Below are 25088 nucleotides of genomic sequence, written 5' to 3' on the forward strand. Positions count from 1 at the left end.
TGAAAAATCACAACAACTTAGTATTTTCAGCCCATTCGTCGAACGACAACATGAAATGCCAACGCTTTCACCAAAATGAGTCACCAAACTTATAGATTGGCAACTTAAGTATTTAACGCCTCAACAGCTCAGAGGAATGGGAAATATTGTTTTCCGATCGTGTAGCGCTGTATCATCCGTCTGGTAAATAAATATGAGCCTCTTGGAGTAGAACAGTAATCCTAGAATGACAACCTTATAAACAAGAGCAGGAATCAAAGGATGACGGGCCTCTCCAAACGAAATAGTAATCCAATAAATAGGAACATTCGTCCAAACCAATTGAAAAACATTTGGTGTACATAAATCATTTTGATCAAAACTTCAAATTTTTGGTCCACGTGAACCAAGCTATCATCATCAAAAGAAAGAATCCCAGTTCAAAAACCCACAAGATGAATATCACATTATATTATAGTTTTTTTGAATCCCAACACATTCTCCCATAAATTGAATTCTATTGGCACTCTGAAATGTCTTGAATAAGATAATTATTTTCCCTTTTATCCTCTACTGAGGAGGAACATAATATGTTAACATATACTCGGAACAAACCAACACTAGGGAATTAGATCCTTGCTCGGATATATATTCTATACACCAGATGCATGCCTGAAGATAGAAAGACCGTTGAAGGAAAAAGAAGAAATCCCTCAAACTGTAAACTGGTAAGATGATCTAGAGCTGTGGCCAAATTTACAATAATTTGGTTATTCTGGCCACAAACATTTTATACAACATTTCAATGATCATGATTGATGATTCAGGTCTTTTCAAGTTCCTATAACACTTCCAACTTCCCAAATACTGCACCCTCTCAGTTCTACATTCAACCAACTAGTGATAATGATCTGAAACCCATGCAGCCAACTGTTCAAGTTGTTCTTCTGCAAACATTCCAGTATAACAGGGAACTTAGTTTTCCATTTGAGACAAACAAGGAAAAATAATTTCAAATTCGAACATGCTTCCTTTGATATGTATTCTTTCATCGATTACAGAAAACACTCAGTTTTGTTCAAACATGAAAATATAAAGACACCTTATGGAAAAACTAAGAGCCTCCTTGTAGAGACAAGCGATCCCGTAGAGTGTCAAAAAGGGCAGTTGCAGCAGTATTCTGCCCAAAAGTTAATTTCAACCGCCCCAGCAGCTCTCCATCCTTGGCTTGAGAAGCAGCCTCCGCTGCTTCCTTAGCCATACCTACACGAGCATAAGCCTGGAGACAAATTTATAACAGTTATGATAGGAGACAAATTCACCAGAAATATATTAGACTATACATGATGCTTGTATCTGCTATGTGCATGTTCAGAAAGGAAACACCTGCCTCAATAGAGAATTGGTATAGGAGAAAACCAATCTTCATGTACCAGGGTAATATAAATTCATTCAAGTAAAAGCGTATGCATCATTACAAACCTCAGCACGCTCATGAGGATCTGCTAGTTTGCCAATGTATTTCAAAGCTTCATTATTATTTTCAGCATCAACGCAAGCCTCTACAAATGGCTTGTAGCCTGCCCAGTTGTACATATTAAAAATTACATTATTGAACAGAATAAAAGAGAGGGTTTATTTTCAAGAAACAAATGCCAACAAGCTCAATGACACGTTAGTCAAATATAGCAAAAGATACGGTGCAGGGCTCACCAATAGGTGGTTTTTTTTCTTTGGAGAATTTCTCTAAGGCATCCCAATCTCTGATAGTTGCTAAGGCAAATACTTTCAGCCAATACCACCGTTTCTCAGAAACCTGTTAGAGGAATGTTAGCTTACTGAAATATACAAAAGGAACAGTCCAGGGAAAACAATGCATTCGGTCACCAAACCTTAAACTCTGCCCTTATCTTCTGAGCTGCACGATGATTTCCTAGTACAATGCATGTGCGGATTGTGTCGCTGACACTTGAATCAACAAATATAGCCTGTTTGGTGCTTGCTTCTAGCTCATGCTGCAGTCTGCAGGCAGTATGAAGAACTTAGCATGGATAGGATATGCTTATGAAAGAGGCAGATCCATGTTTTTAGGTGAGATTCATACCTAAGCAATTTTGCATGCTCTTCTGCTGCCTTTGACTCAAAAGCATGCTCCTTTGTCTCTGCAAAGAGTCTATGCGCTTGATCAATGAGCTTGAGACGAGGACCTTGAAAAGGAGAACCCTTTTGTGCAAGGGGACTCTTTGTATGTTCCCAAGATTCCCTCCAAAGCAGAGCTGCTAATTCCTGCAAAATGATTTTCTAAACCTTGAAGAAACAATCATTCATAGAATCTAACAAGGCAGGCAGATTAAAAATTATGCATATGCCTGTGTTTTTCATGGCCTGGGTGGATTGGTTTTGTGACATCAAATAGCAAGTTTCTTCCCCATTAAAAATTGGAAACAAATTCATGATAAACAAAGAAGAATTATATGCGTTGACATGTATAGAAGACTGAAGTATGCAAGAATACATACCTTGAATGCCAGATCATAATTTGTAACATGGGTGAACAGAAAAAAAGAGAATGCCAAAAGCAATCAGCAAATCTATGATATTTACCATGGATGGCTTTTGGGATTCTATCTATAAATAGATATATTTGAATAACTGACAGAGAACTAAAGAACCTCCAAAGAACTAATCCATCAAAAAATTTAAAAAACATTACAAATCCTGAGAGGTTGCAAGTTAATCTAATTTTAAGGTCACTGCCAAGCCAGATACCAAATTAGTGTATGAGACCTCCTTGTTTTTGGGACAAGGGACCCACCTCCTTGGAGCAATTCAACTGTTAAAGCTAAGGAGGTATACACACTCTACCCCTATGGATTTGAACCAAGGCTGCTTGGGAGAAGGAGCAGAAGCGGGAAGTGGGAGCAGAAGTGGGAGCAGGGAGCAACATTTTCAAAAGCTCCCGGGTTAGGAAGGAATTTTATATAATATATATTTTTATAAATTTTGACACATATATGTCAACAAAAGCATGTAGAATGTGAATTAGATATAAAAAAACATAAACACATGGATTAAACCATATAACATTATGTTTATATAGCATGCACCATGCACATAACCAAAATAGCATCGAGTGCAATACATCTCTGAACCAAAAATAAGTAGGTTGTAGATGGTCTCTAGCATCCAAAAAAATCATGCTACAACAAATACCTACATATCATCAAAATCATTGTCTATCTTGGGATCTTTGTCATTAATATCACCCTCTAAGCATTAACTTAAGATAGAAAAAAACTAGCATGTCAAGTCAAGATTTTGTTTGAGTGATGTGTACTTTTTTAGTAGGGTCATGATAGAGGAGTTTGACAGCCAATGTCACTAACATCAAGGTACATAGAGGGCTTGGTGCTCTTGATTAAATACGAGTCCCATAGTACATACCCTAGTATGTGATAAAATCCAACAGACACAATGCAATGCCCCCAATCCTGAAATCCTGAAAAATTGATCAATTCGTTGGATTTTGAGTGAGATCTAAAATTCTACTTTCTCTAGATGAAATCCAATAAGGTCAAAACCACTCTCAAACATCTTGAGTCATTTCATGGTAATGATAAAAATTTAAGTAAAAAGATGAAAATGAAAGATAAAGGAGAATGTCACTTAAGAATTTAACATTACCATGAATTGCACATCAATACTAGGGCCATAGGCTTGAATATTAGGTTGCCCCACTCAAAAATTATTGTTTCTTTGAAAAAAGTTTGCGTTTGGAACGTGTTTGGGAATTTTTTTGTGAAAAAAGCTAGGGAACGAGATAAAAAAATAAATAAATTTGCGGGGGTGCACTCTAGGGTCGCTTTTGATCCGCTCCTACTCAAAGCATGCTTCAGGAGCGGATTCAAGGGGAGAGGCAGTCCGTTGCAACCCTGATTTGAACTTGTGACCTCTTAGGAGAAAACACATGCAAGTACTGTTGAAATTTGGCAGCTTAGGTAGAAATTCCCTCCCTTGGGGAGCCTTCCTCACCTTCTCAAGACCCTACTAGCCCTTGGAAGAATTTAATTTGCACATGAGAGAACATTATTTTTAGTATTGAACCACATCATCACAAAATGTTCAAGTCAGCCTAGGCAAGGAAATTCGACCTCATCAACCACATATAAATACACTTCATGTCACATCACTTGGAGGCATCATCACACAATGATTTATTCTCTTGATTGGTTCGACTACTGAAAATAGCAGGTCCGAGCTCACATGTGCGAAGGAGAAAGAGGGTGTTTCTGTTGACCAGCGTTGAGTTTCTGTTTGTTTTGACTTGGACATTTTGACTTGGTTTGACCAAATTCTTTGATTTTTTTGGGAAGCTGAGTTGACTGCTGTTTTAACCAAGATTTTCTGGGCATATTTGACTAGCGTTGACCAAAATTCTAAGCTAGGGTTTCCGTAAGTCAGACTTTGACTTTGACCAAATTTATGGGCTGAATTTGTTGACTGTTTTGACCGTGTTTGACTGGGCTGAGGAGGCCAAATTCTTTGCTGCTTTGACTGAACCTTTTGGAGGACTTTGACCATTGACTGTTGACTGGTTAGGGCAGAGTTGACTGTTGTTGACTTTGACCAAAATTTGCAGATTTGAATTTTCGGCTCATCTTTGATTACATATTGGATGGTTGATTTGAATAGTCAGAACTTTGACCTTTGATTCATTGTTGAAGTACTTGGACACTATATCTCTCCGTTGAACATTTGATGACAATTTAATAGAAGAATTTGGAAAAGGTTTCCCCCCTTGAGGGGTTTTTCCCTGGCCTTTGACCAAATCTTGTGTCTCTATTGTTCTTGGTTGTCTTCTATTGTGCATATCGTTTACTATTCTATCTACAATTTCTTACTATCACTGGATAACTGAAAGTGAATTGGATAATTGATTGCTATTGGAAGAAGACTTGTTATAAGTGATTGTTACAGCATAGAATAGTGGAAGAGGGCTCTTGTAGGGAGGATGGCTATGAAGTCGTGCGAAGGATCGAACCCACAGTCTTTGTTAGGGTTTGGATAATTTACAACAGTCGTCTACAGCAAATAGTCGTATGCAACAGAGAAGGGAGGCCTTACCTGTTTCAGCCTGGGGCTGGAGATGTGGGGCTCCGGCAGGTGTTATACAGTGAGAGTGCAGAATACCTATTGGGTATTGAGGCGGCTTCAGAACATTCAAAGGTCAATTTTCATTGATGAGATGGACGAAGAGCTAGAAGATTATTCTTCAGATCCCTTAGATTCAGTGTCGATCTGGACAAACTCTCCACCTCATCATTTTGGTATGGAGCCACCGGGAATAGATGGGGCACTGGCTATGCAAATCGCCTCGTCTAGGTTTTCTCCAAAGGAGGTTTATGGAAGCCCTGCATCCCTAGGATTTGAAAACCTATTGTTGCGTGTGTGTGATATTAAGGTTTTGATGATTGGTATCATTTTATAGCAAACAAATAGTAAATTATTTTTTTTCTTGTTATTATTATTTCTATAGCCAATATGTTTTCTTAATTTGTAGTGGCCATGCAAGTCTCACAAGGCCCCATTCAAAGGTTAGAGGGCCAAAATGCCCAGGAAATGTTTCCAGGAGTTGCTGAGCCATCTCCAAGGTATTGTCGTTTCCAGAACATTATTTTTGGGGGGAGAAAGGAATGCAGGTGTTTCCTGCAACTACTGCCTTCATGTATTATACTACAGTTAATTTCCAATTTCATTGAATGCTTTCAGCCATTTTTGTTCTTTCTTCACAAGGTTGTAAATGAAAGGGAAGATGGAGGAATCTGTCAGTTTAGTACTTAAATGGATGATACTCCAATTGACATTCCTCTTGCCCCTCACTATATTTAACCATCTTCTTAATAACAGACTGTGCCATTCATCCATCAACCCCACAGGATGTTTTGAAATGAGAGCAATAGATTGATAACTATTGTGTGCATTAGGGTTGGCAACTTTCTTCACATAATAACAAAGCAACAAATTGTAAAGCATCCAAAGCAGAGTGGAATAAAAGGATACATGTTGAACACCACAATGGCCAAGAAAAATGGCAAATATCTATTGGCATTTCCATCGAACTTTTACCAGTATAGCCAAAGAAAATATAAATTTACCTGTAGTTGGCCAGCTGACAAATAAAAATCTTTGAGAAACTCCCGATCATAGTTTCTGTACTAACAATGCCACAAAAAAACATTTTAGCAAGGCTGAATAAGATTGGGGAATAATTTTACGAGTACCATTAACTGCTTGATTTCAAATTAAAATGCATCAGGATTAGCAGTACCGTGCATATGTTATAAAGAGATCACGTGCAAGTGACTTAGCCTGGATCATACTAAAAAAATCCAATGATGGCTTCTGCAGTCCACATATCAAATGCCCTATTAAGATGTCATTCTCCACTATAAAGATAAAGAAAACACCCTGGGGCAAGCTACCATCTGCTAAATTATCTGAATTTGAATTTACAATCATTCAATGTCACCAAATAAGAAACCCATGAAGGATTAAAGTTACCCGGTGCCAGATGTGGAAAATAACAAGATAAACAAGATCTGTGTCGCCACTTTCTGTTGCCTTTACCAGGGCTCGGTCTTCCTCTCCCATGCTTGCTAAGAGTGGAACCTGAATTTGAACAAGTGATTGACATGTGTTGCAATTATTTGATCATATCATCACAACTGGCATGCAACAAGGACTGATTAAAACAACTCACTAACATAAGATGAAATTTGTATTGCAAAGGCAGAAGAGAATATCATATATGAAAAAGAAATATCAACAAACAAGTGAAAATGATATTTTAACTCAGATTCCAGAATTTCAATGAGAAAGCTCCAAATGAAAAACTGTCTACATGATTATCATCTAATCTGAAAACCTCCTTCAGAAGTTACATTCCCGAGGCAAGAATAATGAACCTGTTCAGAAGAGCGTGGTTCATATTCGAGAAGCATTGTAGCCAGTTTTCGCCGACCCTTCCTATCTGCATGGGCAGCAACAGCTGCATAAGCAATTCCTTTACAGGCCTTTAGCTGAAAGTCCACAAAACATGTCATGGAATTAGTACATCGATGATCGAACAAATAAGATTTGCAAAAATATCTCCATGATCTACTTCCCAAAAAAGAAAGAAAACAAAGGAAATGGAAATCAACCAGATATCTGATAAGCTCAGGTTAATAGGTAAACTATCAGAGGAATGAGACCTTCTCGAGCAGCAACTCAAGGAGGGGCCCATCTTGAACAGTTGATGCAGCAGTGATTTTGGCACAAGCCCAGTGCATAACAACAGTTTCCTGTTTAATCAGCAACAATGAAAATAAACAGAATTCCAAAGTTCAAATGACTTGTCATGGCATATCAGAACTTTGAACTCCAAAACCACCATAGCACACATAGACAAAATTGGCTCTTTCATAGTTAACCCATACAATTAAAAGGATAATAAATCTACATAGCATTACCTGGCTCAGGTTGATGTACTCAGAGATTCTTAATGCTAGAAGGTGTTGAAATGCATTTATCAGGCGAGCAATTAAGACTGGTGCTGTGAGTACCTGGAACCAGCAAATCATAGATGAGGGCACAGATCATTTTTAAGAAATTTATCCTTCATACACAATGCAATGTAAGACTAAAGTAAGCCACCAGGGTAAAACAATCACCTTATACTGTTGAATGCTGAGAGGAATACCAATCTCATAATGACGAACAGCATTGAGTACTCTCAATATTTGGCACATCTCCCTAAAACGATCCCGTTGAAAATGACTGCCAAACCCAACTGAAAATCATTATAATATTTCAAAGATCAGAAGAGAGTGCATAAATGCATTAAAGGTTACAACAATCAAAGATAAAGGCAGTGAAAAAATAAGCAGTAATGCAAGCCACTAAAACAGAAGAATTGAGTCTACTAGAATGACTTAGGCATCAAAACCAATCCATCAAAGATGTGCTGAAAACTTGTGGCTAGTATTCTGAAAATAACCAAGTCGCATTGAGATTCTGCGACAATAATCTCATCTTGCAAATATCTCTCTTAGCCACTCCTGATCTTTGTCTGCCATGAAAAATTCATTTAGGAATGGACTAGTAAAAACTTCAAAGACATGAACTAACCTGCAAAAAGCCCGACCATAGCTAGCAGCTCTCAAAAGAGTACGTTGTCGTGAAATGTCAAATTCATGACCTGCAGCATCTATACATGTTTCAACGGCCTCAGGGAGGGAGGAACGAATCAACCTGAGGTTCTCATCAGCCTGCAGAACAAGGCCATCCACAAACATAGAGACTTCATTCAACAATCCATGCGAGAAAGACCACAATAAGAAGAAATAATGCTTGGTAAGAAAAAGAATAAAATACTCGATCAGACAAAAACCACTCAAGCGTATGTGTTTCTCTACTAAAACGAGGAATAAACAGCCCAGCAATGTTCTGGACTCTGACATTATGCTAGGATGTCAGCAGTAAAATCACTAGTCATGAGGGAACTTGAATTGTGAATCTAAGATTCTGATGTCTTATTTTGGAGGTCGAATTTTTTACCCATCCCTCCCTTGTATCGTGGCTTCTATTGTAAGAAAAGAAATTGACTTAAATCAATATGCATTAGTAATCATGATTCACAACTAGTATTCTGTCGTATATGGAGTAAAGTTTCTCTGCCTCCTGGACCTTCCAACTTTCGAATGCAATGGGGTGGCACTTTTGCATTAAAACACCCCCTATTCCTTCTCCTGATGCATCGGATTCTAATACAATGGGTTGACTGAAATGGGGAAGGGCCAAGACTGCACATGAGCTCATCACCTTTTTGAGCTTGTTGAACGTCTTGTCTACTTCTTTCGTCCACCTAAATGCTCCTTTCTTCATCAAATTGGTTAATGGTCGACTTAATTGAGAGAACTCGTCGACAAATCACCGGAAATAGCTGTAAATCCCAAAAAATCCCCGTAACTCAGATTCTTAAGTGTGGGCCAATCCAATATTGCTTGAATCTTCTCTTGATGAACCTATACTCCCTTTGCACTAATTATATGTCCCAAAAAGAGAATTATTGTCATTCCAATCTCGGATTTTGATGATTTGGCATAGAGTTACTGTTCTTGCATGATGCTCAAGATTTTATCCAAAAGCTCCAAGCGGTCATCCCATGTCTTGCTATAAATGGGAAGGTCATCAAAAAATACTAATAAGAACTTCCTTAGTTGCTTGTTGAAAACGTTGTTCATGCGATATTGGAAAGTGGTGGGAGCGTTGGTTAACCCAAAGGGCATGACCAAAAACTCAAAGTGATTGTAGTGGCACTGGAACGTTGCTTTCAGTACGTCTTTCTCTCGAACTCGAATTTGATGATACCCTGATTATAAGTCAATCTTTGAAAAATACACTGCTCCATGAAGCTCGTCCAGTAATTCATCGATCCTGGGAATAGGATACCTATTTTTGATGGTTTCCTTGTTGAGAGCTCAATAATCAATACACATCCTCCACGTGCCATCCTTCTTCACAAAAACCACAAATGAGGCGAACAGACTCAAGCTAGATCTAATATGGCATTCTTGGATGATCTTCTCTATCTCGTCTTTGAATTTCTTTGGATGTCGATATGGTGTGGTGATTATAGGCTTAGCCCCTTCTTCCAGTTCTATAGTATGCTCAAACCCTCTCTTAGGGGGTAATCCTGGAGGAATGTCACCAAACATCTGAGCATGCTTGTCCAGCACTTGTTGAATATTTGTCTTGTATTGTGGTTTGTCATTGCTAGGCGTCTTTTGGCTCATAATTTTGTATTCTGCTGCATATGCTACATCTCCATGCCTAAATAGGGCTTCCATCGTCCTGGCTGAAACGATCTGTGGGTTGGCATTAGCCATGCCTCTCAATACTACCTAACTGCCATTTGGTACTTTAAATTCCATTTCCATTGCTTGGTAGTCCATCATGTGCTTGCCCAATGAATACAACCAGTAAATCCCCAAAACCATATTGGGGTATGCAAGATCTATTACATAGAAGTCACTAGTAAAAGTATAGTTACCGAGAGTTATGCTCAAACTTGGGTTCATTCGTGTGCAATCCAAGTTATACCCATCCGCAACTATCACATCCAAGCCCTTGAACTCTTCGGTGGGAAGTCCCCTTTTGGCTACTAGTGTTGCATCAATGAAGTTGTGTGTGGCTCCTCCATCAATTAGTGTTGCGATGCATTGTCCTTTGGTGACTAACCTGACCCTAAAGGTGTAATACTTGGGCGTCCCTAAAGGGTTGCAATCTTAACCTATGGTCGTGTCTTCTTCTCTCCATTGGGCCTTTCCTCTCCTCTCGTTTACTCTTGTGGTGGCTCCTCCTTGGGGCTGCTAGGCTTTTCTTCTTCCTTTGCTTCCTTTTGTGGTAGTTCTTCTTCAACATTTGAAGTGGGCTCCTCTCCTTCTTCCTCATCATCAAAGACTACTTCGATGTAGTGAATTTTTCCCTTACCTAAGCAGCGATGTCCTGGTTCCCATGGCTCCTTACAATTGAGGCATAACTTCTTTCAACTAAGTTCACTTTGTGTTTCTTCATCTAGCCTATCCTTTTTGGACCAATCACGTTGAAAGGGCTTCTTCTCCTTATATTTTGGAGGAATGAAAGGCTTGGATGGAGCCTTGGACTTAGTGGTTTCATTTCCCATACCCTGAATCTTCTTGATAGCCTCCTGAAGGGTAGCGGGGTTGAATGCCTTGACCCAATCTTGTAGGGGTTCGGTAAATGCCTCAATGAAAAGCATGACTAATCACTCTTCAAATATATCTATAACCATGATTGTGGTTCATTCAAATTCTGCAATAAACTCTTCATACAACCCTGTCTGCTTGAGTAGTGCCAATTCTCTGAAGTGGATGTCTGGGTTGTTTTGATCACATCTTTCTATCAATTTTTGTGTAATATACTCATAAGTGATGTTCGCATGCCCCAGTGTTACAAGACCATGATACCACCATTCATGTGCTTCCCCTTTGCTTCCCCTTCTAGATGTAATGTGAAAAATTGGATCGAATCTACTTTTGCCATGGGGTTGAGCCTAAAATAGGTGTCCAATTTATGCATCCAAGCTCTTGTTGTACATTTAGATGATCCATCAAATGAGGGAAAGGAAAGCTTACTCGCCTTGCGTAATATATCAGAATTAGGTTGTCCCCTGGGTCTATTTCGAAATCTGAAATTATTGTATTCATTGAAGGTCATGGTTGTTCATGTGTTTTCTTCTAGCACTGCATATTCCCAAAAGTAACTGTCTAGCAATTTGTTTGGTTCAACAACTTCTTGGTTTACTGCGCCTTGATTATTTGTAAATTGAGGAAGTAACGGTTGGTGACTCCTTCTGTTGGTTTCCCTGGCGTTAGGGGGACTAGGGTTAGGATTCCCACTACCTCCCGTGTTAGTTCTAACTTTTGTTGTTGCAAGCAACATTTTCATTTCCTATGAGATGAGTCATCAGATGTACAAGTTGTTGTCCTTGGCCAATGTTTGCATTAACTGATGTCCTTGTTGCCCTTGTTAGTTTGACATCTCTGTTTGTCCATGTATAAGTACATGTAAGAGTTCCTTGGTGCCTGGATCTCCCCGTTCTTCCTTACCCTCCATGGCTTCCCTGCGATTAACCTTATTCTTCCTGACTGTAACGTTACTTGTATCTCCCGGAAACATACAACACCCACAGGCTGGTAGGACTCCAACACTCTGATACCACTGTAATGTACTAGGGTGATTTCTCCCTAGGGATTTTCCTAGAGAAACAAGTCTTCCTTCTCAAGTACAATAGTTAAATTGGATTTCAATCATCAATCTGTTAATTTCTCTTTTTAGTCATACAGTAAATAAGCAATTTAAAATTGTAAGACAATAGTATAATAATCTCGACATGACAACATATTATTCATAACATAGAAAAACCCATAACGTAGTATCACATAATTCAATCCGAACAACAAACAATTCCACAACAAGGACTACAAATTTCATGTGTGATGGCTACAGACCCTGAATTCCACAAACTTCAAACATAGAGATCACAAAATTAAATGAATTCCTGTCTTATAAATTCTTAGGCCTTATTTGCCCTATAATACCAGTTTCAGGCCTTCTACAGTGTCGACCTTTCATTCCAAGCTACCAATCAAACTTTGATGCCTCTATTGTAATGTTCGATCTATGGAACAAGCGTCAAGTTAGAGGAGGGAATCTTTGCTGGTTTGTACCATTGTGCATTCACCACAGGTCAAGACCAGACAACTTCGGCTTCCTTACAGTCACCGATCCACGCTCACATTATAGATTTCGACACATTTCCACGAGTTATACCACTGGTCCGAATTTTCTAGGGCAACCGATTTTCTTCAGGCCCACTTCCTTCAATTCAAAACTTCGAGATCCACCCAGGAAGTCATTCCATTTCCCTTCCCAGAATGCGGCTTTGGAAGATTAGGGTTTGAAACACTCACACTGTTGAAGAATGTAACTAGTGTCGGTCTACATAATTGTATTTGTCACAAGAAAAAAAAATGTAAAAGAAAAGTATTATTGAAGCATGGGTTTCATGCTCTTTCATTTATTTTCTAGGTCATAACCTCCATTGAAGGCTTCTAGGTTTTGTCAAGAGTCAAGAGAGTCATTGTCACATTTATTAGACCCTTCTTGGGCTTTTGTATCATGTAAAGAAATTTATTGAGTCAAAATAGTCATTTTGTCCCTCCTCACCAAGTCGGCCATGTCCTGGAGATGTTGGCCCTATTGGAGGCAATTCGACTGCGTGGAAGCAATATAAATAGAGGGAGCTCAACTCACTTGGAAGCACACACTCTCAAGTTCGATATCAAGAAGGAATTCGCGATTACAAGAATAGGGTACAATTGCAAGAATTCGCGATTATAGGAATCGTGTACCGATTGCAGGAATTCGCAATTATAGGAATTCGTGTACCGATTGCAGGAATTCGCGATTACGGGAATCTAGGTATGATTGCAGGAATTCGAGTACAATTGCAGGAATCCGTGATTACATGAATTCGGGTATGATTGCAGGAGATCAAAGTTGCAGGTTGAAGTTGGTTGATGCAGAATCAGGAAAAAACTTGTTGAAGGGCTGACTTGGTGATTGGAGGAGGTATTTGTCTAGGTCTAAAGGGTCTTGGATTGTCTCATCTTGATTTGAATATACTAGTGGAAGAGTTGGACTGGGTTTTCCCCTAGATAGGGGTTTTGCCCTGCCTGAGTGCCTACATCTTGTCCCTTGTTGTGATCTTCATTGTTTGGCATTTGTCTTGATGAAAGGAACATAATAAATTAAAAGAAGAACTAATAAGAAGAAAAGAGCAATCACAAGAAAATGTCAAAGTCTAAGAGAAATCTACCTAAAGAACCTAATCCATATGATGCCCTAGATTTCTCAACATGGTATCAGAGCTTGGTTCATTGGCATAAGGGCAGTTAGAAAGTCACAACAAGCAATAGAAGGCTTTAAGACAAGGGAGATAAGTGAGTTATAGAGGACCGAACTCCTACAGAAAAGAAGAACGAATTTTGGGCACATTTATAAGTGACTAGGCTGCAAGCCTGAAATAGGAGATCAAAAGTTTTGAGAAAACTAGAGGATTTGTCATAGAGGTCCGAAGGGCTAATCTTGCAGCCCATGGAAGGTCGAGACATCTGGAGAAGGGAGCGAATGTGTAAGGCTTCTCTATAAGAAGTTGATCTACTTCAAAATTTTGAGCATAAATATAAATTGGAAGCCCTAAAATTGGCCACCGTCACCTTCAGAAAGGAGCCGAAAATCTGAGCAAGATTGAGTCCTCAAATTAATCTATCACCCTCCTTCACGTCATCATCTTGGAGCAAGCAATACGCTGATCTTATAGTGATATGTCAAGTCAAGTTTGGTGGTAAAAGATCCTTTGTTCTGAGTATATAGATACACAGTCTGATCCTAAACAAGGAGACAATAAGTCGAGCCTCCTCTCTTAAACATTAAAAGAATCTTAGTGCTGAAGGAAGAATGAAACTTATGCATAAAAAGAAAGCATTCCTGACTCAAGGAAGGAAGAAGTTTGCAACAATAAATGTGTTATGCACAAGTTCATGGAAGAACCCTTGAAGATTTCATCAAGATCAGGTAAGCATTTTTTTTCTTTTGTCTCATACATCTAACATCATGTCTACAGTTTGCAAAAGGAGCAATAAGCTCAATGGAGTATCAAACAAAGGTATGTATGTCTTAAGGTATGTATAACTTGCTCATTTGTTAAATTGATATCTTAAGGTTAGTTGATTGTATGATTGGCAAATATTGTTAATGTCTAAGATAAAACTCACTCTCATTCAATTGGTCTCCATCTAACAAATGTTTAGGATTTGTAAATAGTCCAAGATATATATCAATCATTGACAAGAATGAAATTAAATAACGTCTAGGAATTCATTCTCTAAAAGGTAATGGAAATCCTAATCACCATGCTAGTGTACTTGTATATTTTGATTATGCTTGTCAAGAAATATTGCAGGTATATATTAAGAATGGTGACTTGGTAAATCAAATCCTTAAAGCACAAGTTGACAAATAAGGAGATGAACTATGAAGATGTTATCATTAAGGAAAACTTACGAGGTTTGTAAAAGGAGTAACTCAAGGTATGTATAAAGATTTATTGTAAATATTCTTCATATTACAAGGAGCGGTGATGTTTTATATTACTAACTCTTTCATGTCTAGGATTTTGAATCATAAAGATTCTTGTTTAGGTGATTAATCTTTAGATTGAATCTACTCTTATCATTTTATCTCTTTTCATTTTGTTTTGATAAAACCTGAACCTTAGGTTTTACTATAAAACCCTAGCCTTTCAATGCTTATGGTATGCTAATGATGAGCCCTAATCTTCTTAGGGTTGATTCATAAAGTTTAAATCTCTTGTTGAAATCCTACTCTCTTAATGTTTAGGAATGTTATGGTAAAACCCTAGTCATTTAGAGTTTGTTGTTGATGTCTAGAAACCCTAGTTTTTATTAGGGTTTGGTATATTAGGGATTATGACTAAACCCTTGTAATAGTCAATATAAAATCCTAGAAATGGATCTTTGGGTATATATGCTTCTGTATAATTGAAACCCTAGCCTGGTCAAAATTATTGTATATCTAATTTTGGAGTTTGATGTTTGTATCTAGGGTTTACGATAAAACCCTAGTATGAGAATGATATAAGTCTCTAGGAAATAATAATGGAACCCTAGAGATGAAATGTTGGTATGCTAACTTGATTGTTGATATTCATGATTTAGTTTTTGAAATCTAGGGTTTGTAACAAAATCCAGTAGAGATTGATATTCTAGAGCATGATAATGAAACCCTAGAAGTATAATGTTTTTGAATATTGATATGATTATGTTTTAATGATGAAATCTAGGGTTTATAACAAAACCCTAGTAAATCTTGTTGCAAGAAGTCTAATGGATGAAGCTCTTAATTGATTATAAAACCTAACTAAGTTTAGGTCTTGAATATCTAAAATCTAATTTATTATGACATACTTAACTTCATGCTCTTGTACATACATATTTGTGTTTGGTTGTACTTGTTAAAGGTTTACAGGTACATAGTCTTCAAGATGATGAAGATGCTTACCTCATATTTGATAATAATTTGATAATGATGTGGAGCATGATGGTAAGAGGGAGCTGTGAGAACTTCGATGACATGACCATGTTACCATGTGAAGGAATGATGAAGTTTTGGAAGGTCTAAATTCTCCGATGAATTGTTGATGCAAAAAGGAAGAGCTTGTGTGACTGGAAGAATAAGATAATTGATGAACTTGTCCTCTAATTACTTGGATAAAGGAGAGTGTATGTCTCCCTAGTTGAGAGGGAGCTTGAAAAGAAGTGAACAACCTGATGAAAAGGCCATGAGGATGTTTGAAATCAGAGAATAGTTGAAGCAATACTGATGGTTATTCGTGATTGATAAAGTTGTGAACAAAACTTGGATGTTTGGTGCTGCTGAAAAGTTGAAGTAAAGCTTCCAAGTAAATTTGTTTGATATGATGATGATCTAAGTAGCATCAAAATGATTAAGAACCCCAAAGGTTTGTGTTAAATATGTATAGTGAAAGTTTATTACTAATTGGGGTTGTGTTTGTGCAAATCTCTCCATAAGAAGGTTGAATATTTGAAGCATGCTTGGATTGGTGGATATATTTGGTTTAGTTGATAAGGAGAGATGAAGCATCTTAGGGCGACAAGATGCTTGGGAGGACATCTAGCCGACCTGTGATGATGTCTAAATCCCGAAGTAGGGAGGGTGGCATTGATCTTGGAGCTCTAACCTTAAATACGCACTTAGATCCCTGGGTTGGTGTTAGAGCTAATGCTTGATGGTACCTGTAAAGGCTAAAGCTAGGAACACACCTTAGTCCCACCTAATTAGAATACCCTGGTCAGGTATCTAATATGTAGCACTATGTGTGTGTTGACTCTTCATAGAGTATATCATTTTGATATCTTCCATGTACCTCTGTATATATGTAATTATGAATACCTCCCTAGTTAAGGAGTGTTGAAGAATGTAACTAGTGTTAGTCTTCATAATTGTATTTTTCAAAAGAAAAATTTATTGTAAAAGAAAAATATTATTGAAGCATGGGTTTCATGCTCTTTCATTTATTTTCTAGGTCATAGCCTCCATTGAAGGCTTCTAGGTTTTGTCAAGAGTCAAAAGAGTCATTGTCACATTTATTAGACCCTTCTTGGGCTTTTGTATCATGTAAAGAAATTTATTTTTGAGTCAAAGTAGTCATTTTGTCCCTCCTCACCAAGTTGGCCCTGTCTTGGAGAAGTCGGCCCTATTGGAGGCAATTCGACCTCATGGAAGCAGTATAAATAGAGGGAGCTCAACTCACTTGGAAGCACATACACTCTCAAGTTCAATCTCAAGAAGGAATTCGCGATTACAAGAATTCGGGTAAAATTGCAGGAATTCGCAATTACGAGAATTTGGGTACAATTGCCGAAATTCGCAATTACATGAATTCAAGTATGATTGGAGTAATTCGCGATTACAAGAATTCAGGTACAATTGCAGGAATTCACGATTACAGGAATCCGCGTATAATTGCAAGAGATCGAAGTTGTAGGTTGAAGTTGGTTGATGCAGAATCAGGGAAAGACTTGTTGGAGGGTTGACTTGGTGATTGGAGGAGATCTTTGTCAAGGTCTGTGTTGGAATTTCTAAGTTTAACCCGTTAGAAATTCTTCCAATACTATTTGATTTATTTCTTCTTACTTGTTCAATTACTTAACAAGTTATTTACCATGTAAATACTAAAAATAAATACAAGTACAGTATCAACACATATAGATCATCAACTGAAGGAAAAACAAGCACACAAGTGACACTGTTGTTTTTGGACTAATGTCCCTGGAAAAACCCAATGCGGAAAAACTGGTGCAGCTATTCAGAGGGTTTTATTATTATGCAATTTTAGAATACAACCTGGGTGCCAGAAATGGCTCACCCAACAAAGGATGCCCTCGGCAGTAGTACCTCTCAATCGGAAACAAATATTCTGGCTAAATCACTGGATGAACGATCCCACAGCAACAATGCAGCTTCTGCTGCTCTGCATCACTCAGATAGGGACTGCATCACCTTATCCGGCTCTCCAGCTCCCAGTTTGTCCCACGAAAAATCTCCCAGCGCTGCCTCTAGGCCCTGCGTCAACCTCTCTAGCCCAGCGTCAACCTCTCTGGGCTTTGCGTCAGCCTCTGGAGCCTCTGTGTCTCACACGCTGGCCCTCTCTGGCTCTGCGCAACTCCTGGCTGCCTCTGCGTGGCCTCTAGCTAGCTCTGCGTCAACCTCTCCCGGCTTCTGCGCTGATCCTCCCGGTACTAACTCTGCCTCTCTGCTATGTATTCACTGCCCCTCAGCTGCAACTCAGATCACTCACTCAATTTCCTCAGCAAACCTTGCCCCAGAAAATCGAATTCTTGATCTCTCTCGGTGTTTTCTCCAACCGACCCTCAAGCCTCCTCTTATACTTTTCCCGTTGGTCCATCAACGGCCGAGATTAAATCTCTAATCAACGGCTAAGATTAGATTTGGCTTGATCCATGACTTTTGGACCCTTCTAACCCAGTTTTATATTAATACCCATTAATATTTTATTTTTCCTAAGTTTAGACTTAGGAACTCCATTAAAAATATTAATTATTTTAATATCTCCCAAACCAGTTAAAATTTGCCAAAACCATTTCTAGGTCTTGGAGATCTCATGTGCTTTAGCCTCCCCACCAATTTTCGTGGCTAGAGAACATCTGATGCTACCCCAAATCAACACTCCCTCTTAGCGAGGACTGTGCTCTAGTAATACTACTCACTGAGTATCACCATGATCATCTAGCATCGGTCCCTGTGCTGATGCTAGGCCTCCCCGCCCAACATCCTCTGCACTGTTGCATCATGTACTACTACCCATGGCCCTACCACTGCCACTGCCACATTTGTACGGTAGCTCCCTCTGCATCTATGTTGTTGCCCATGGCCCTGCCACTGCCAGATCTATACGGCAACTCCCTCTGCATCTGTGTTGTTGCCCATGGCTCTGCCACTGCCACTGCTGCATCTGCATTGCATCCCCTCTCATCATGTTGCATCGTGCTACCCATAACACTACCATTGCTAACCATTGCACTGCAACTTAGTTACTGAGAAGTAAGTAACTGATCCTCCCAACTCTGACATCTCTGTCAAGCTAGAAACACTCCCGATGTTGAAGCTCCCTCTGTCACTGACAAGTGCTCCCTCTACTGACCTTTGCGCTGTTGCAACAACTCCATGCATCTCGCACTATTGCCTTACATTGTCCAGGGACTCCTGCACTGTAGTACCCTCTGTCACTCCATCTGCATCCGTCTTTACCGACATCTGCCAGTCCTGTTACTTATCTTCAGGGCTCCCGTAGCAAGGTATAATCCAAGAGGTTGGGTCCCTCAAGGATCCTGCCCCTCATCGTTTGTAGTCCATCTGACTACAGCTCGATGTCTCCCCTCTTCCTCTCAAGTGGCACATGAGAATTCATAGCACAGTTGTCATCTGTCTCCACTTCTTTCTCTGCCCTTGCTAGCGTTGCCTTGGTCTCAGAAGCCTCTCCCTTGCTCTTCATCCTTGGACACTGGTTCGCATAGTGACCCAGTTCCCCACAGTGAAAGCACTTGACCTTGGAGAGGTCCTTCTTCTGTTTCTCCTGCTTTCCCGCAAATGCTAGAGAAGCATCCTCCTCTTCCTCCTCCTTGATTTTGACCCCCTTACCGCTACTCCCTGCCTTAGTCAGTCGTCTGATCTCTTCTTGACGAAGATTTGCCCACAGTTCCTCCCAATCCGGAAGGTTCGACCTGCCCAGTAAGCTTTGGACAAATACCTCCCAGTCCTCTGAGACTGCGTTTAGTGTGGTCCTCACCAACATCTCCTCATCCAGCGTGGCCCCTATGGAAGTCAGCTGGTCCCGAATCTCTGTCAATCGCCCGAGGAAGATATCTATCTGCTCTCCCCTCTGCATCTGGTATGACCGCAACTGATTTTCTAGAAGCATCTTCCTCTGCACGGAAGTATGTTGATACAACTTCTTCAGGGCATCCCACATCTCATTTTCCGTACCCTTCTCGGCAATATGTGGTACCACATGATCCTTGACCCCATCAAGGATGATGCACTTAGCCCTGGCCATTGCTTCTTCGTACTTCTCATTTTCAGTCGGGTCAACTGGGATCGCTATTGTTTTCAAGGCGAAGTGCTTGATGTGATACCTGTCTAGAATGGACAAGATCCTGGCCTTCTAGACTACGAAGTTGGAAGCTCTGTCCAGTTTATCCTGATCTCTCAGCCCATTCACTGCCATTTCGCTGCTCCTCTTTCGACTCTTTCAAGTCTCTCAACTTCTCGTCTGGAAGTTCTCAGTTTGACTCCCTCTAAGCCTCGATTTCCCTCCTAGAAACCCCTTTGCCAATGTTGAGATGCCCCACTCCGATCGTTTGTGCAACTGCACCACTGATCCAGACTTCTTGGCTAGAAATCCTCGGCAGCAACACCCTCCTCCTTGGTCTTGCCCTGTTAGGTATTGTTCTAACCACAATACCCCACCAACGTCGCTCTGCAACTTACCCACAGCCCTCCTATGCCTCAGCAATCTGAAGGTCTGAGCCTCTAGGCTCTGCACAATGCCGGCACCAGCAAAATCTGCACCTCTTGGCCACAGCATCAATCCTTCTTGACTGAGAAAGATGATCAAGCACTGCGTAGGTTAGGTCTGGTCCTCTCTGCCTCAACGCTGATCCTCCTCCTGGCTTGAACTGATGACGCAAGCCCTTTGCGTCACCCCTTCCTTGCTACTTTCTACTAGGAACAACTTCTGTCACTCGAGACAATTGTTTCTGCTGCTACTGCTCTGCTCGGCTAATGCCTTCAGTTATCCTGTGATCTGCAATCACACTCTGATACCATGTTGGAATTTCTTAGAAATTCTTCCTGTACTATCTGATTTATTTCTTCCTACTTGTTCAATTACTTAACACGTTATTTACCATGTAAATACTGAAAATAAATACAAGTATAGTATCAACACATACAAATCATCAACTGAAGGAAAAACTGTAGGAATTTACAGGGTAAGTTCCTCAAACAGAACACCAAAGGACACCGCTCACAAACAGATCACAGATCAATACACCAGTATTGTTGATGTGGTTAAAACCCTCAAAGAGGGAAACAGTCCACGGCCTAAGCCAACGCGGCCACTTCAGGCAATTTATTAATAAAAGAATGAAAATTTACATAAGCTTCTCTCATGAACGGTTACCCTACAAATGACCCTCCATGCTCTTTAAATAGAGATCATGGACCAATCGGGTGTTAAGCCACGGATCAAGTGTCGGTAATACCGAGGAGAGAATGAACCGTCGGATCACTACATATCGTGACCGTCGGATTGTAAGTTACAAAAGTACATAGTAAAGAAACACACTTTACCTAACTCTACACTAGACCAAGTTATACTTAACTATTTCCTATGTGTCGAAATATCCTAACATCCCCCCTTAAGAACAACTTGGGATAGGATTGAAGGATGTACAAATATGACACAATAGAAGAAGGAAGGAGGCATTAGAGCCTATCCCCCCTTAGTGACAACTTCCTGAACTCCAACCATAAATCGAAGTTTAGTAAACTTCGCCTCTGTGAGAGCCTTTGTAAAGATGTCTGCAACTTGATCATCTGTTGAACAATATTGTACTTCAAGAACATGGTCGTGAATGAGCTTTTTGATGAAGTGCATGTGCAGTTCAATGTGTTTGCTACGCAGATGTTGGACTGGATCTTTGCATAGTTGAATGGCACTTTGATTATCACACCAAAGTGTAATCGGATGCTGCTGCTGAAAGCCAAACTCTGACAGGATCTGACGAAGCCACAGGGCTTCCTTACTATAGCTTCTACGGCCCCACAATACTCTGCTTCTGTTGAAGAAAGAGAAATGGCACTTTGTTTCTTACAAGCCCATGTAATAGATCCTGAACCAAGAGTGAACACATAACCTGCAATAGACTTCCGATCATCAGGGTCACTAGCCCAATCAGAATCAGTGAAACCAACCAATAAAGGAGATGCTTCTACATTGTAATGAATCCCAAACTGGACTGTACCTCGAACATAACGAAGTATTCTTTTACTGCTTTCCAATGACTTTCATGTGGGTTTTGCATAAACCGAGAAATAAGGCCAACAGCAAAGGAAAGGTCAGGACGAGTATGGGTCAGATACAAAAGTTTTCCTACAAGTTGACGATATAAGGTAGCATAAACTTTAGGGGAAGTACAAGTGACGGAAAGTTTGGCTCCAGACTGAAACGAAGAAGGGGCTGGCTTACAGTCTTCCATGCGAAAATGGCATAGAAGATCACAAGCATACTTGGACTGGGAAAGGGAAATACCTACCTTGGATTTCAAGACTTAAAGACCAAGAAAATAATGCAAGTGTCCTAAGTCTGTCATTTCAAACTTCTTTTTAAGGCTAGACTTCACATGGTTTATAAGGTTGGGATCACTACCAGTGAGAATAAGATCATCAACATAAAGAACAAGAATGATAAGGGACTTGCCCATTTTCTTAGTGTAGACAGTATTGTCAGAATGACACCTAGAAAAGCCAATTTCTAAAAGAAAGCTATCCATTTTGGCATACCAAGCCCGAGGAGCCTGCTTGAGACCATAAATGGATTTCTTAAGCCGACATACAAGGCTGGAGTTTGTTTGTATAAAGCCAGTAGGTTGTTCCATATAGATTTCTTCATGCAAGTCCCAATGCAAGAAGGCAGATTTAACATCCATCTGATGGACTTCCCATTTGAAAGAGGCAGCAAGGGAAAGAACAAGGCGGATAGAGTTCATTTTGGCAACAGGGGAGAAGGTTTCAGTATAGTCAATGCCTCCAACTTGTGAAAAACCCTTAGCAACAAGACGAGCTTTATGTTTATCAACTTTCCCATCTGGTCCATACTTGGTTCTGTAAACCCATTTGCATCTAACAAGTTTTCATCCCTTTGGTAGAGGAACAGGATCCCATGTATCATTTGTCAATAATGAACGATATTCTTCATTCATAGTTGTGTCCCAATCCGGATGGCCTGAAGCTTCTCCAAAGGTGTCAGGATCATAATTCGCTGAAGCTTGAGCCAGTAAAGAAGAGGCTCTATCGAACTAAGAATGTGTACGTCGTTGATCTGTAGGATCACTGGAAAGAGCACCTGCTGCATTTCGAGTAGCATAGACCCATTTTGGAAGCTGAGGAGCTAAAGAAGGATCCTGAGAAGGTGGGGGAGGATTTTCATCCTCGCTTTCATCATCTGAAGAAAAAATATTTTCAAAAGTAGAAGAAATAGAGAGAGGTGGCACATCCGCCGAACTAGGCTTGTAGGCCGATATATTTTAAGCAAACTTTACATCTCTTCTAATGATAACATTTTTGGACTTAAGTGGAATAAATCTATATCCTTTGACATCTTCAGAATATCCAACAAAAATACATTTTTCACTTTTAGGTTCTAAAGCTTTATGTTTCTCATCTAGAATATGGGCCCATGCTTCACTTCCAAAAACACAAAAGTGACTTACATCTGGTTTAATTGAGCTCCATGCTTCTTCTGGAGTGATACTCTCTAAAACCTTAGTAGGAGTGCGATTTATTATGTAATTTGCATAGTTAATTGCTTCTGCCCAAAAATTAAGACCAAGTCCTTTAAATTGAAGCATACAAATAGCCATTTCCTTTAAGGTGCGATTCTTCCTTTCAACTACACCATTTTGTTGTGGAGTATATGGAATAGTATGTTGCATTTGAATTCCATTCTCAGTGCAAAAGTTGATGAATTTGTTGTTAACATATTCTCCGCCATTATCAGATCTTAGCTTAAGAATTTGATGTCTAGATTGTTTTTCAACAAAGGCCAAAAACATGTTAAATACCCAAGTGCGTCTGGAGAAATCATCAATGAAAGTTAAGAAATACTTGTAGCCAGAGAATGAAACAACTGGAAGTGGACCACATAAATCACTATGCACAAGCTGTAAAGGGGCTGAGACGTGCCAAGAGGCACTTTTTTCAAAACTATCTCGATGATGTTTTCCGAGTACACATCCGAAACAAACACCATCTCTGCAAGATACCATTGGAAGACCTGTCACCATATTTTCTTTACATAGATTCTGAAGGGAGCGATATTTAAGTGACCAAATCGCTCATGCCAAAGTTTGTTCACTTTATCATTATGAGCAACAACTACCGGGGAAGATTTGATGACCCAAAGTTGTTAAACTTATACAACCTTGTAGAATCATCAGCAATGCCAGTAGCTAAAATCTGTCTAGGATCTCTTAGGTCCTTAATTACAACATCGTGAGGTGAAAATTCAACGATTTTACCTTCACCTGAATGAGTTGTCTGATATACAGATAGAAGGTTGCAGGATAAGGTTGGAACACATAATACATCATTAAATTGACCATTGTTTATATGAACAGTTCCAGTTCCTACAACACTAAGAGATCTATCATCACCAACATATATATTTTTGGTGTTATAATCATTTAAAGAAGAAAACATGGCTTTGTTTTTGGCCATGTGATAAGAAGCTCCAGAATCAATGAGCCACTCATGAGAATTAGAAGAAGAAGATACATTTAGTGCATATCCAGACCGAAATGTTTGACAACCATATGCAGAAAGTGTTATTGTTGAAGATGAAGTTGAAGTTAAAGAGTGCTCCAAATGGATGTTATGCTTCTTCATTGCTGCTTCCAAGGCTTCCATCTTCTTAAAGCATTTGGATTCTAAGTGGCCATCTCGATTACAAAAGTGGCAATGTCTATCAATCTTCTTCCCTTTGTTTTTATTTGCCTTATCATTTTGTTGAAATGATTTTTCATTTTGAGGCTGAAATTGCTTAGGACCCTTGTTTGGTTTAGTACCATTCTTTTTAGGATATTGCTTCTTAGGATTCTTTGAATTTGGTTGTTGTTGGGCGGCTGAGACTTTCTTAGAAGAGTTTCCAAGATTAAGAAGACCAAGGTGTAAGAGTTTTACTTGTTCTCTTATTAAAGAATCACAAAAGGAATCAAAGGAAGGGGACTTGTAGGCTTGACCTTGAGAAATGAAGTCTTCTCTTGTAGAATGGAAGGTGGAAACAAACACAGAGTAGGCTGGTCCCAACTTAGTAAGAATGGAATAGATAAGGTTACCATCTTCTTTCTTAACCTTAACACCTTCCAAAAGAAGTCTAAGGGTCTTGAACTTGGACAGAAAATCTTCAATGGAAGAACAATTATTGGGGTCCAATGTATGCAACTCATTTTCGAGTTGATGGGCTCTAAGTTCATTTTTAATTCCAAAAACTTTAGTGATCTATTTCATTGCTTCATCAAGAGTATCAAGTTCTGCGATATGGAATCTAAGGTCTGGAGAAATAAACATCCCTATCAACC

At 39.5% G+C, this 25088-nt stretch overlaps 1 protein-coding gene across 1 annotated transcript in view; it reads right to left on the reverse strand.

Annotated features, from left to right (window-relative positions):
- Nucleotides 1–418: 418 nt before the first annotated feature.
- The window catches only part of VCL1 (vacuoleless1 (VCL1)), a 73084-nt gene continuing 48414 nt past the window's right edge, over nt 419–25088 (reverse strand). Inside the window, exons 3-16 of the mRNA XM_089424158.1 lie at nt 8149–8288; nt 7692–7797; nt 7491–7583; nt 7233–7322; nt 6945–7058; nt 6541–6648; nt 6308–6381; nt 6135–6189; nt 2084–2265; nt 1872–2001; nt 1693–1795; nt 1462–1559; nt 1082–1258; nt 419–926 (exon numbers count right to left, since the gene is read on the reverse strand). Coding sequence (XP_089280284.1) covers nt 1094–1258; nt 1462–1559; nt 1693–1795; nt 1872–2001; nt 2084–2265; nt 6135–6189; nt 6308–6381; nt 6541–6648; nt 6945–7058; nt 7233–7322; nt 7491–7583; nt 7692–7797; nt 8149–8288 — 1458 coding nt within the window. The 3' untranslated portion in view covers nt 419–926; nt 1082–1093. The remainder of the gene's footprint in view (nt 927–1081; nt 1259–1461; nt 1560–1692; nt 1796–1871; nt 2002–2083; nt 2266–6134; nt 6190–6307; nt 6382–6540; nt 6649–6944; nt 7059–7232; nt 7323–7490; nt 7584–7691; nt 7798–8148; nt 8289–25088) is intronic.

This window comes from Pinus tabuliformis, chromosome 4_2 (assembly GCF_031772625.1).
Source record: "Pinus tabuliformis cultivar Carrire ecotype Pingquan chromosome 4_2, CPIR1, whole genome shotgun sequence".
Taxonomy (NCBI): domain Eukaryota; kingdom Viridiplantae; phylum Streptophyta; class Pinopsida; order Pinales; family Pinaceae; genus Pinus; species Pinus tabuliformis.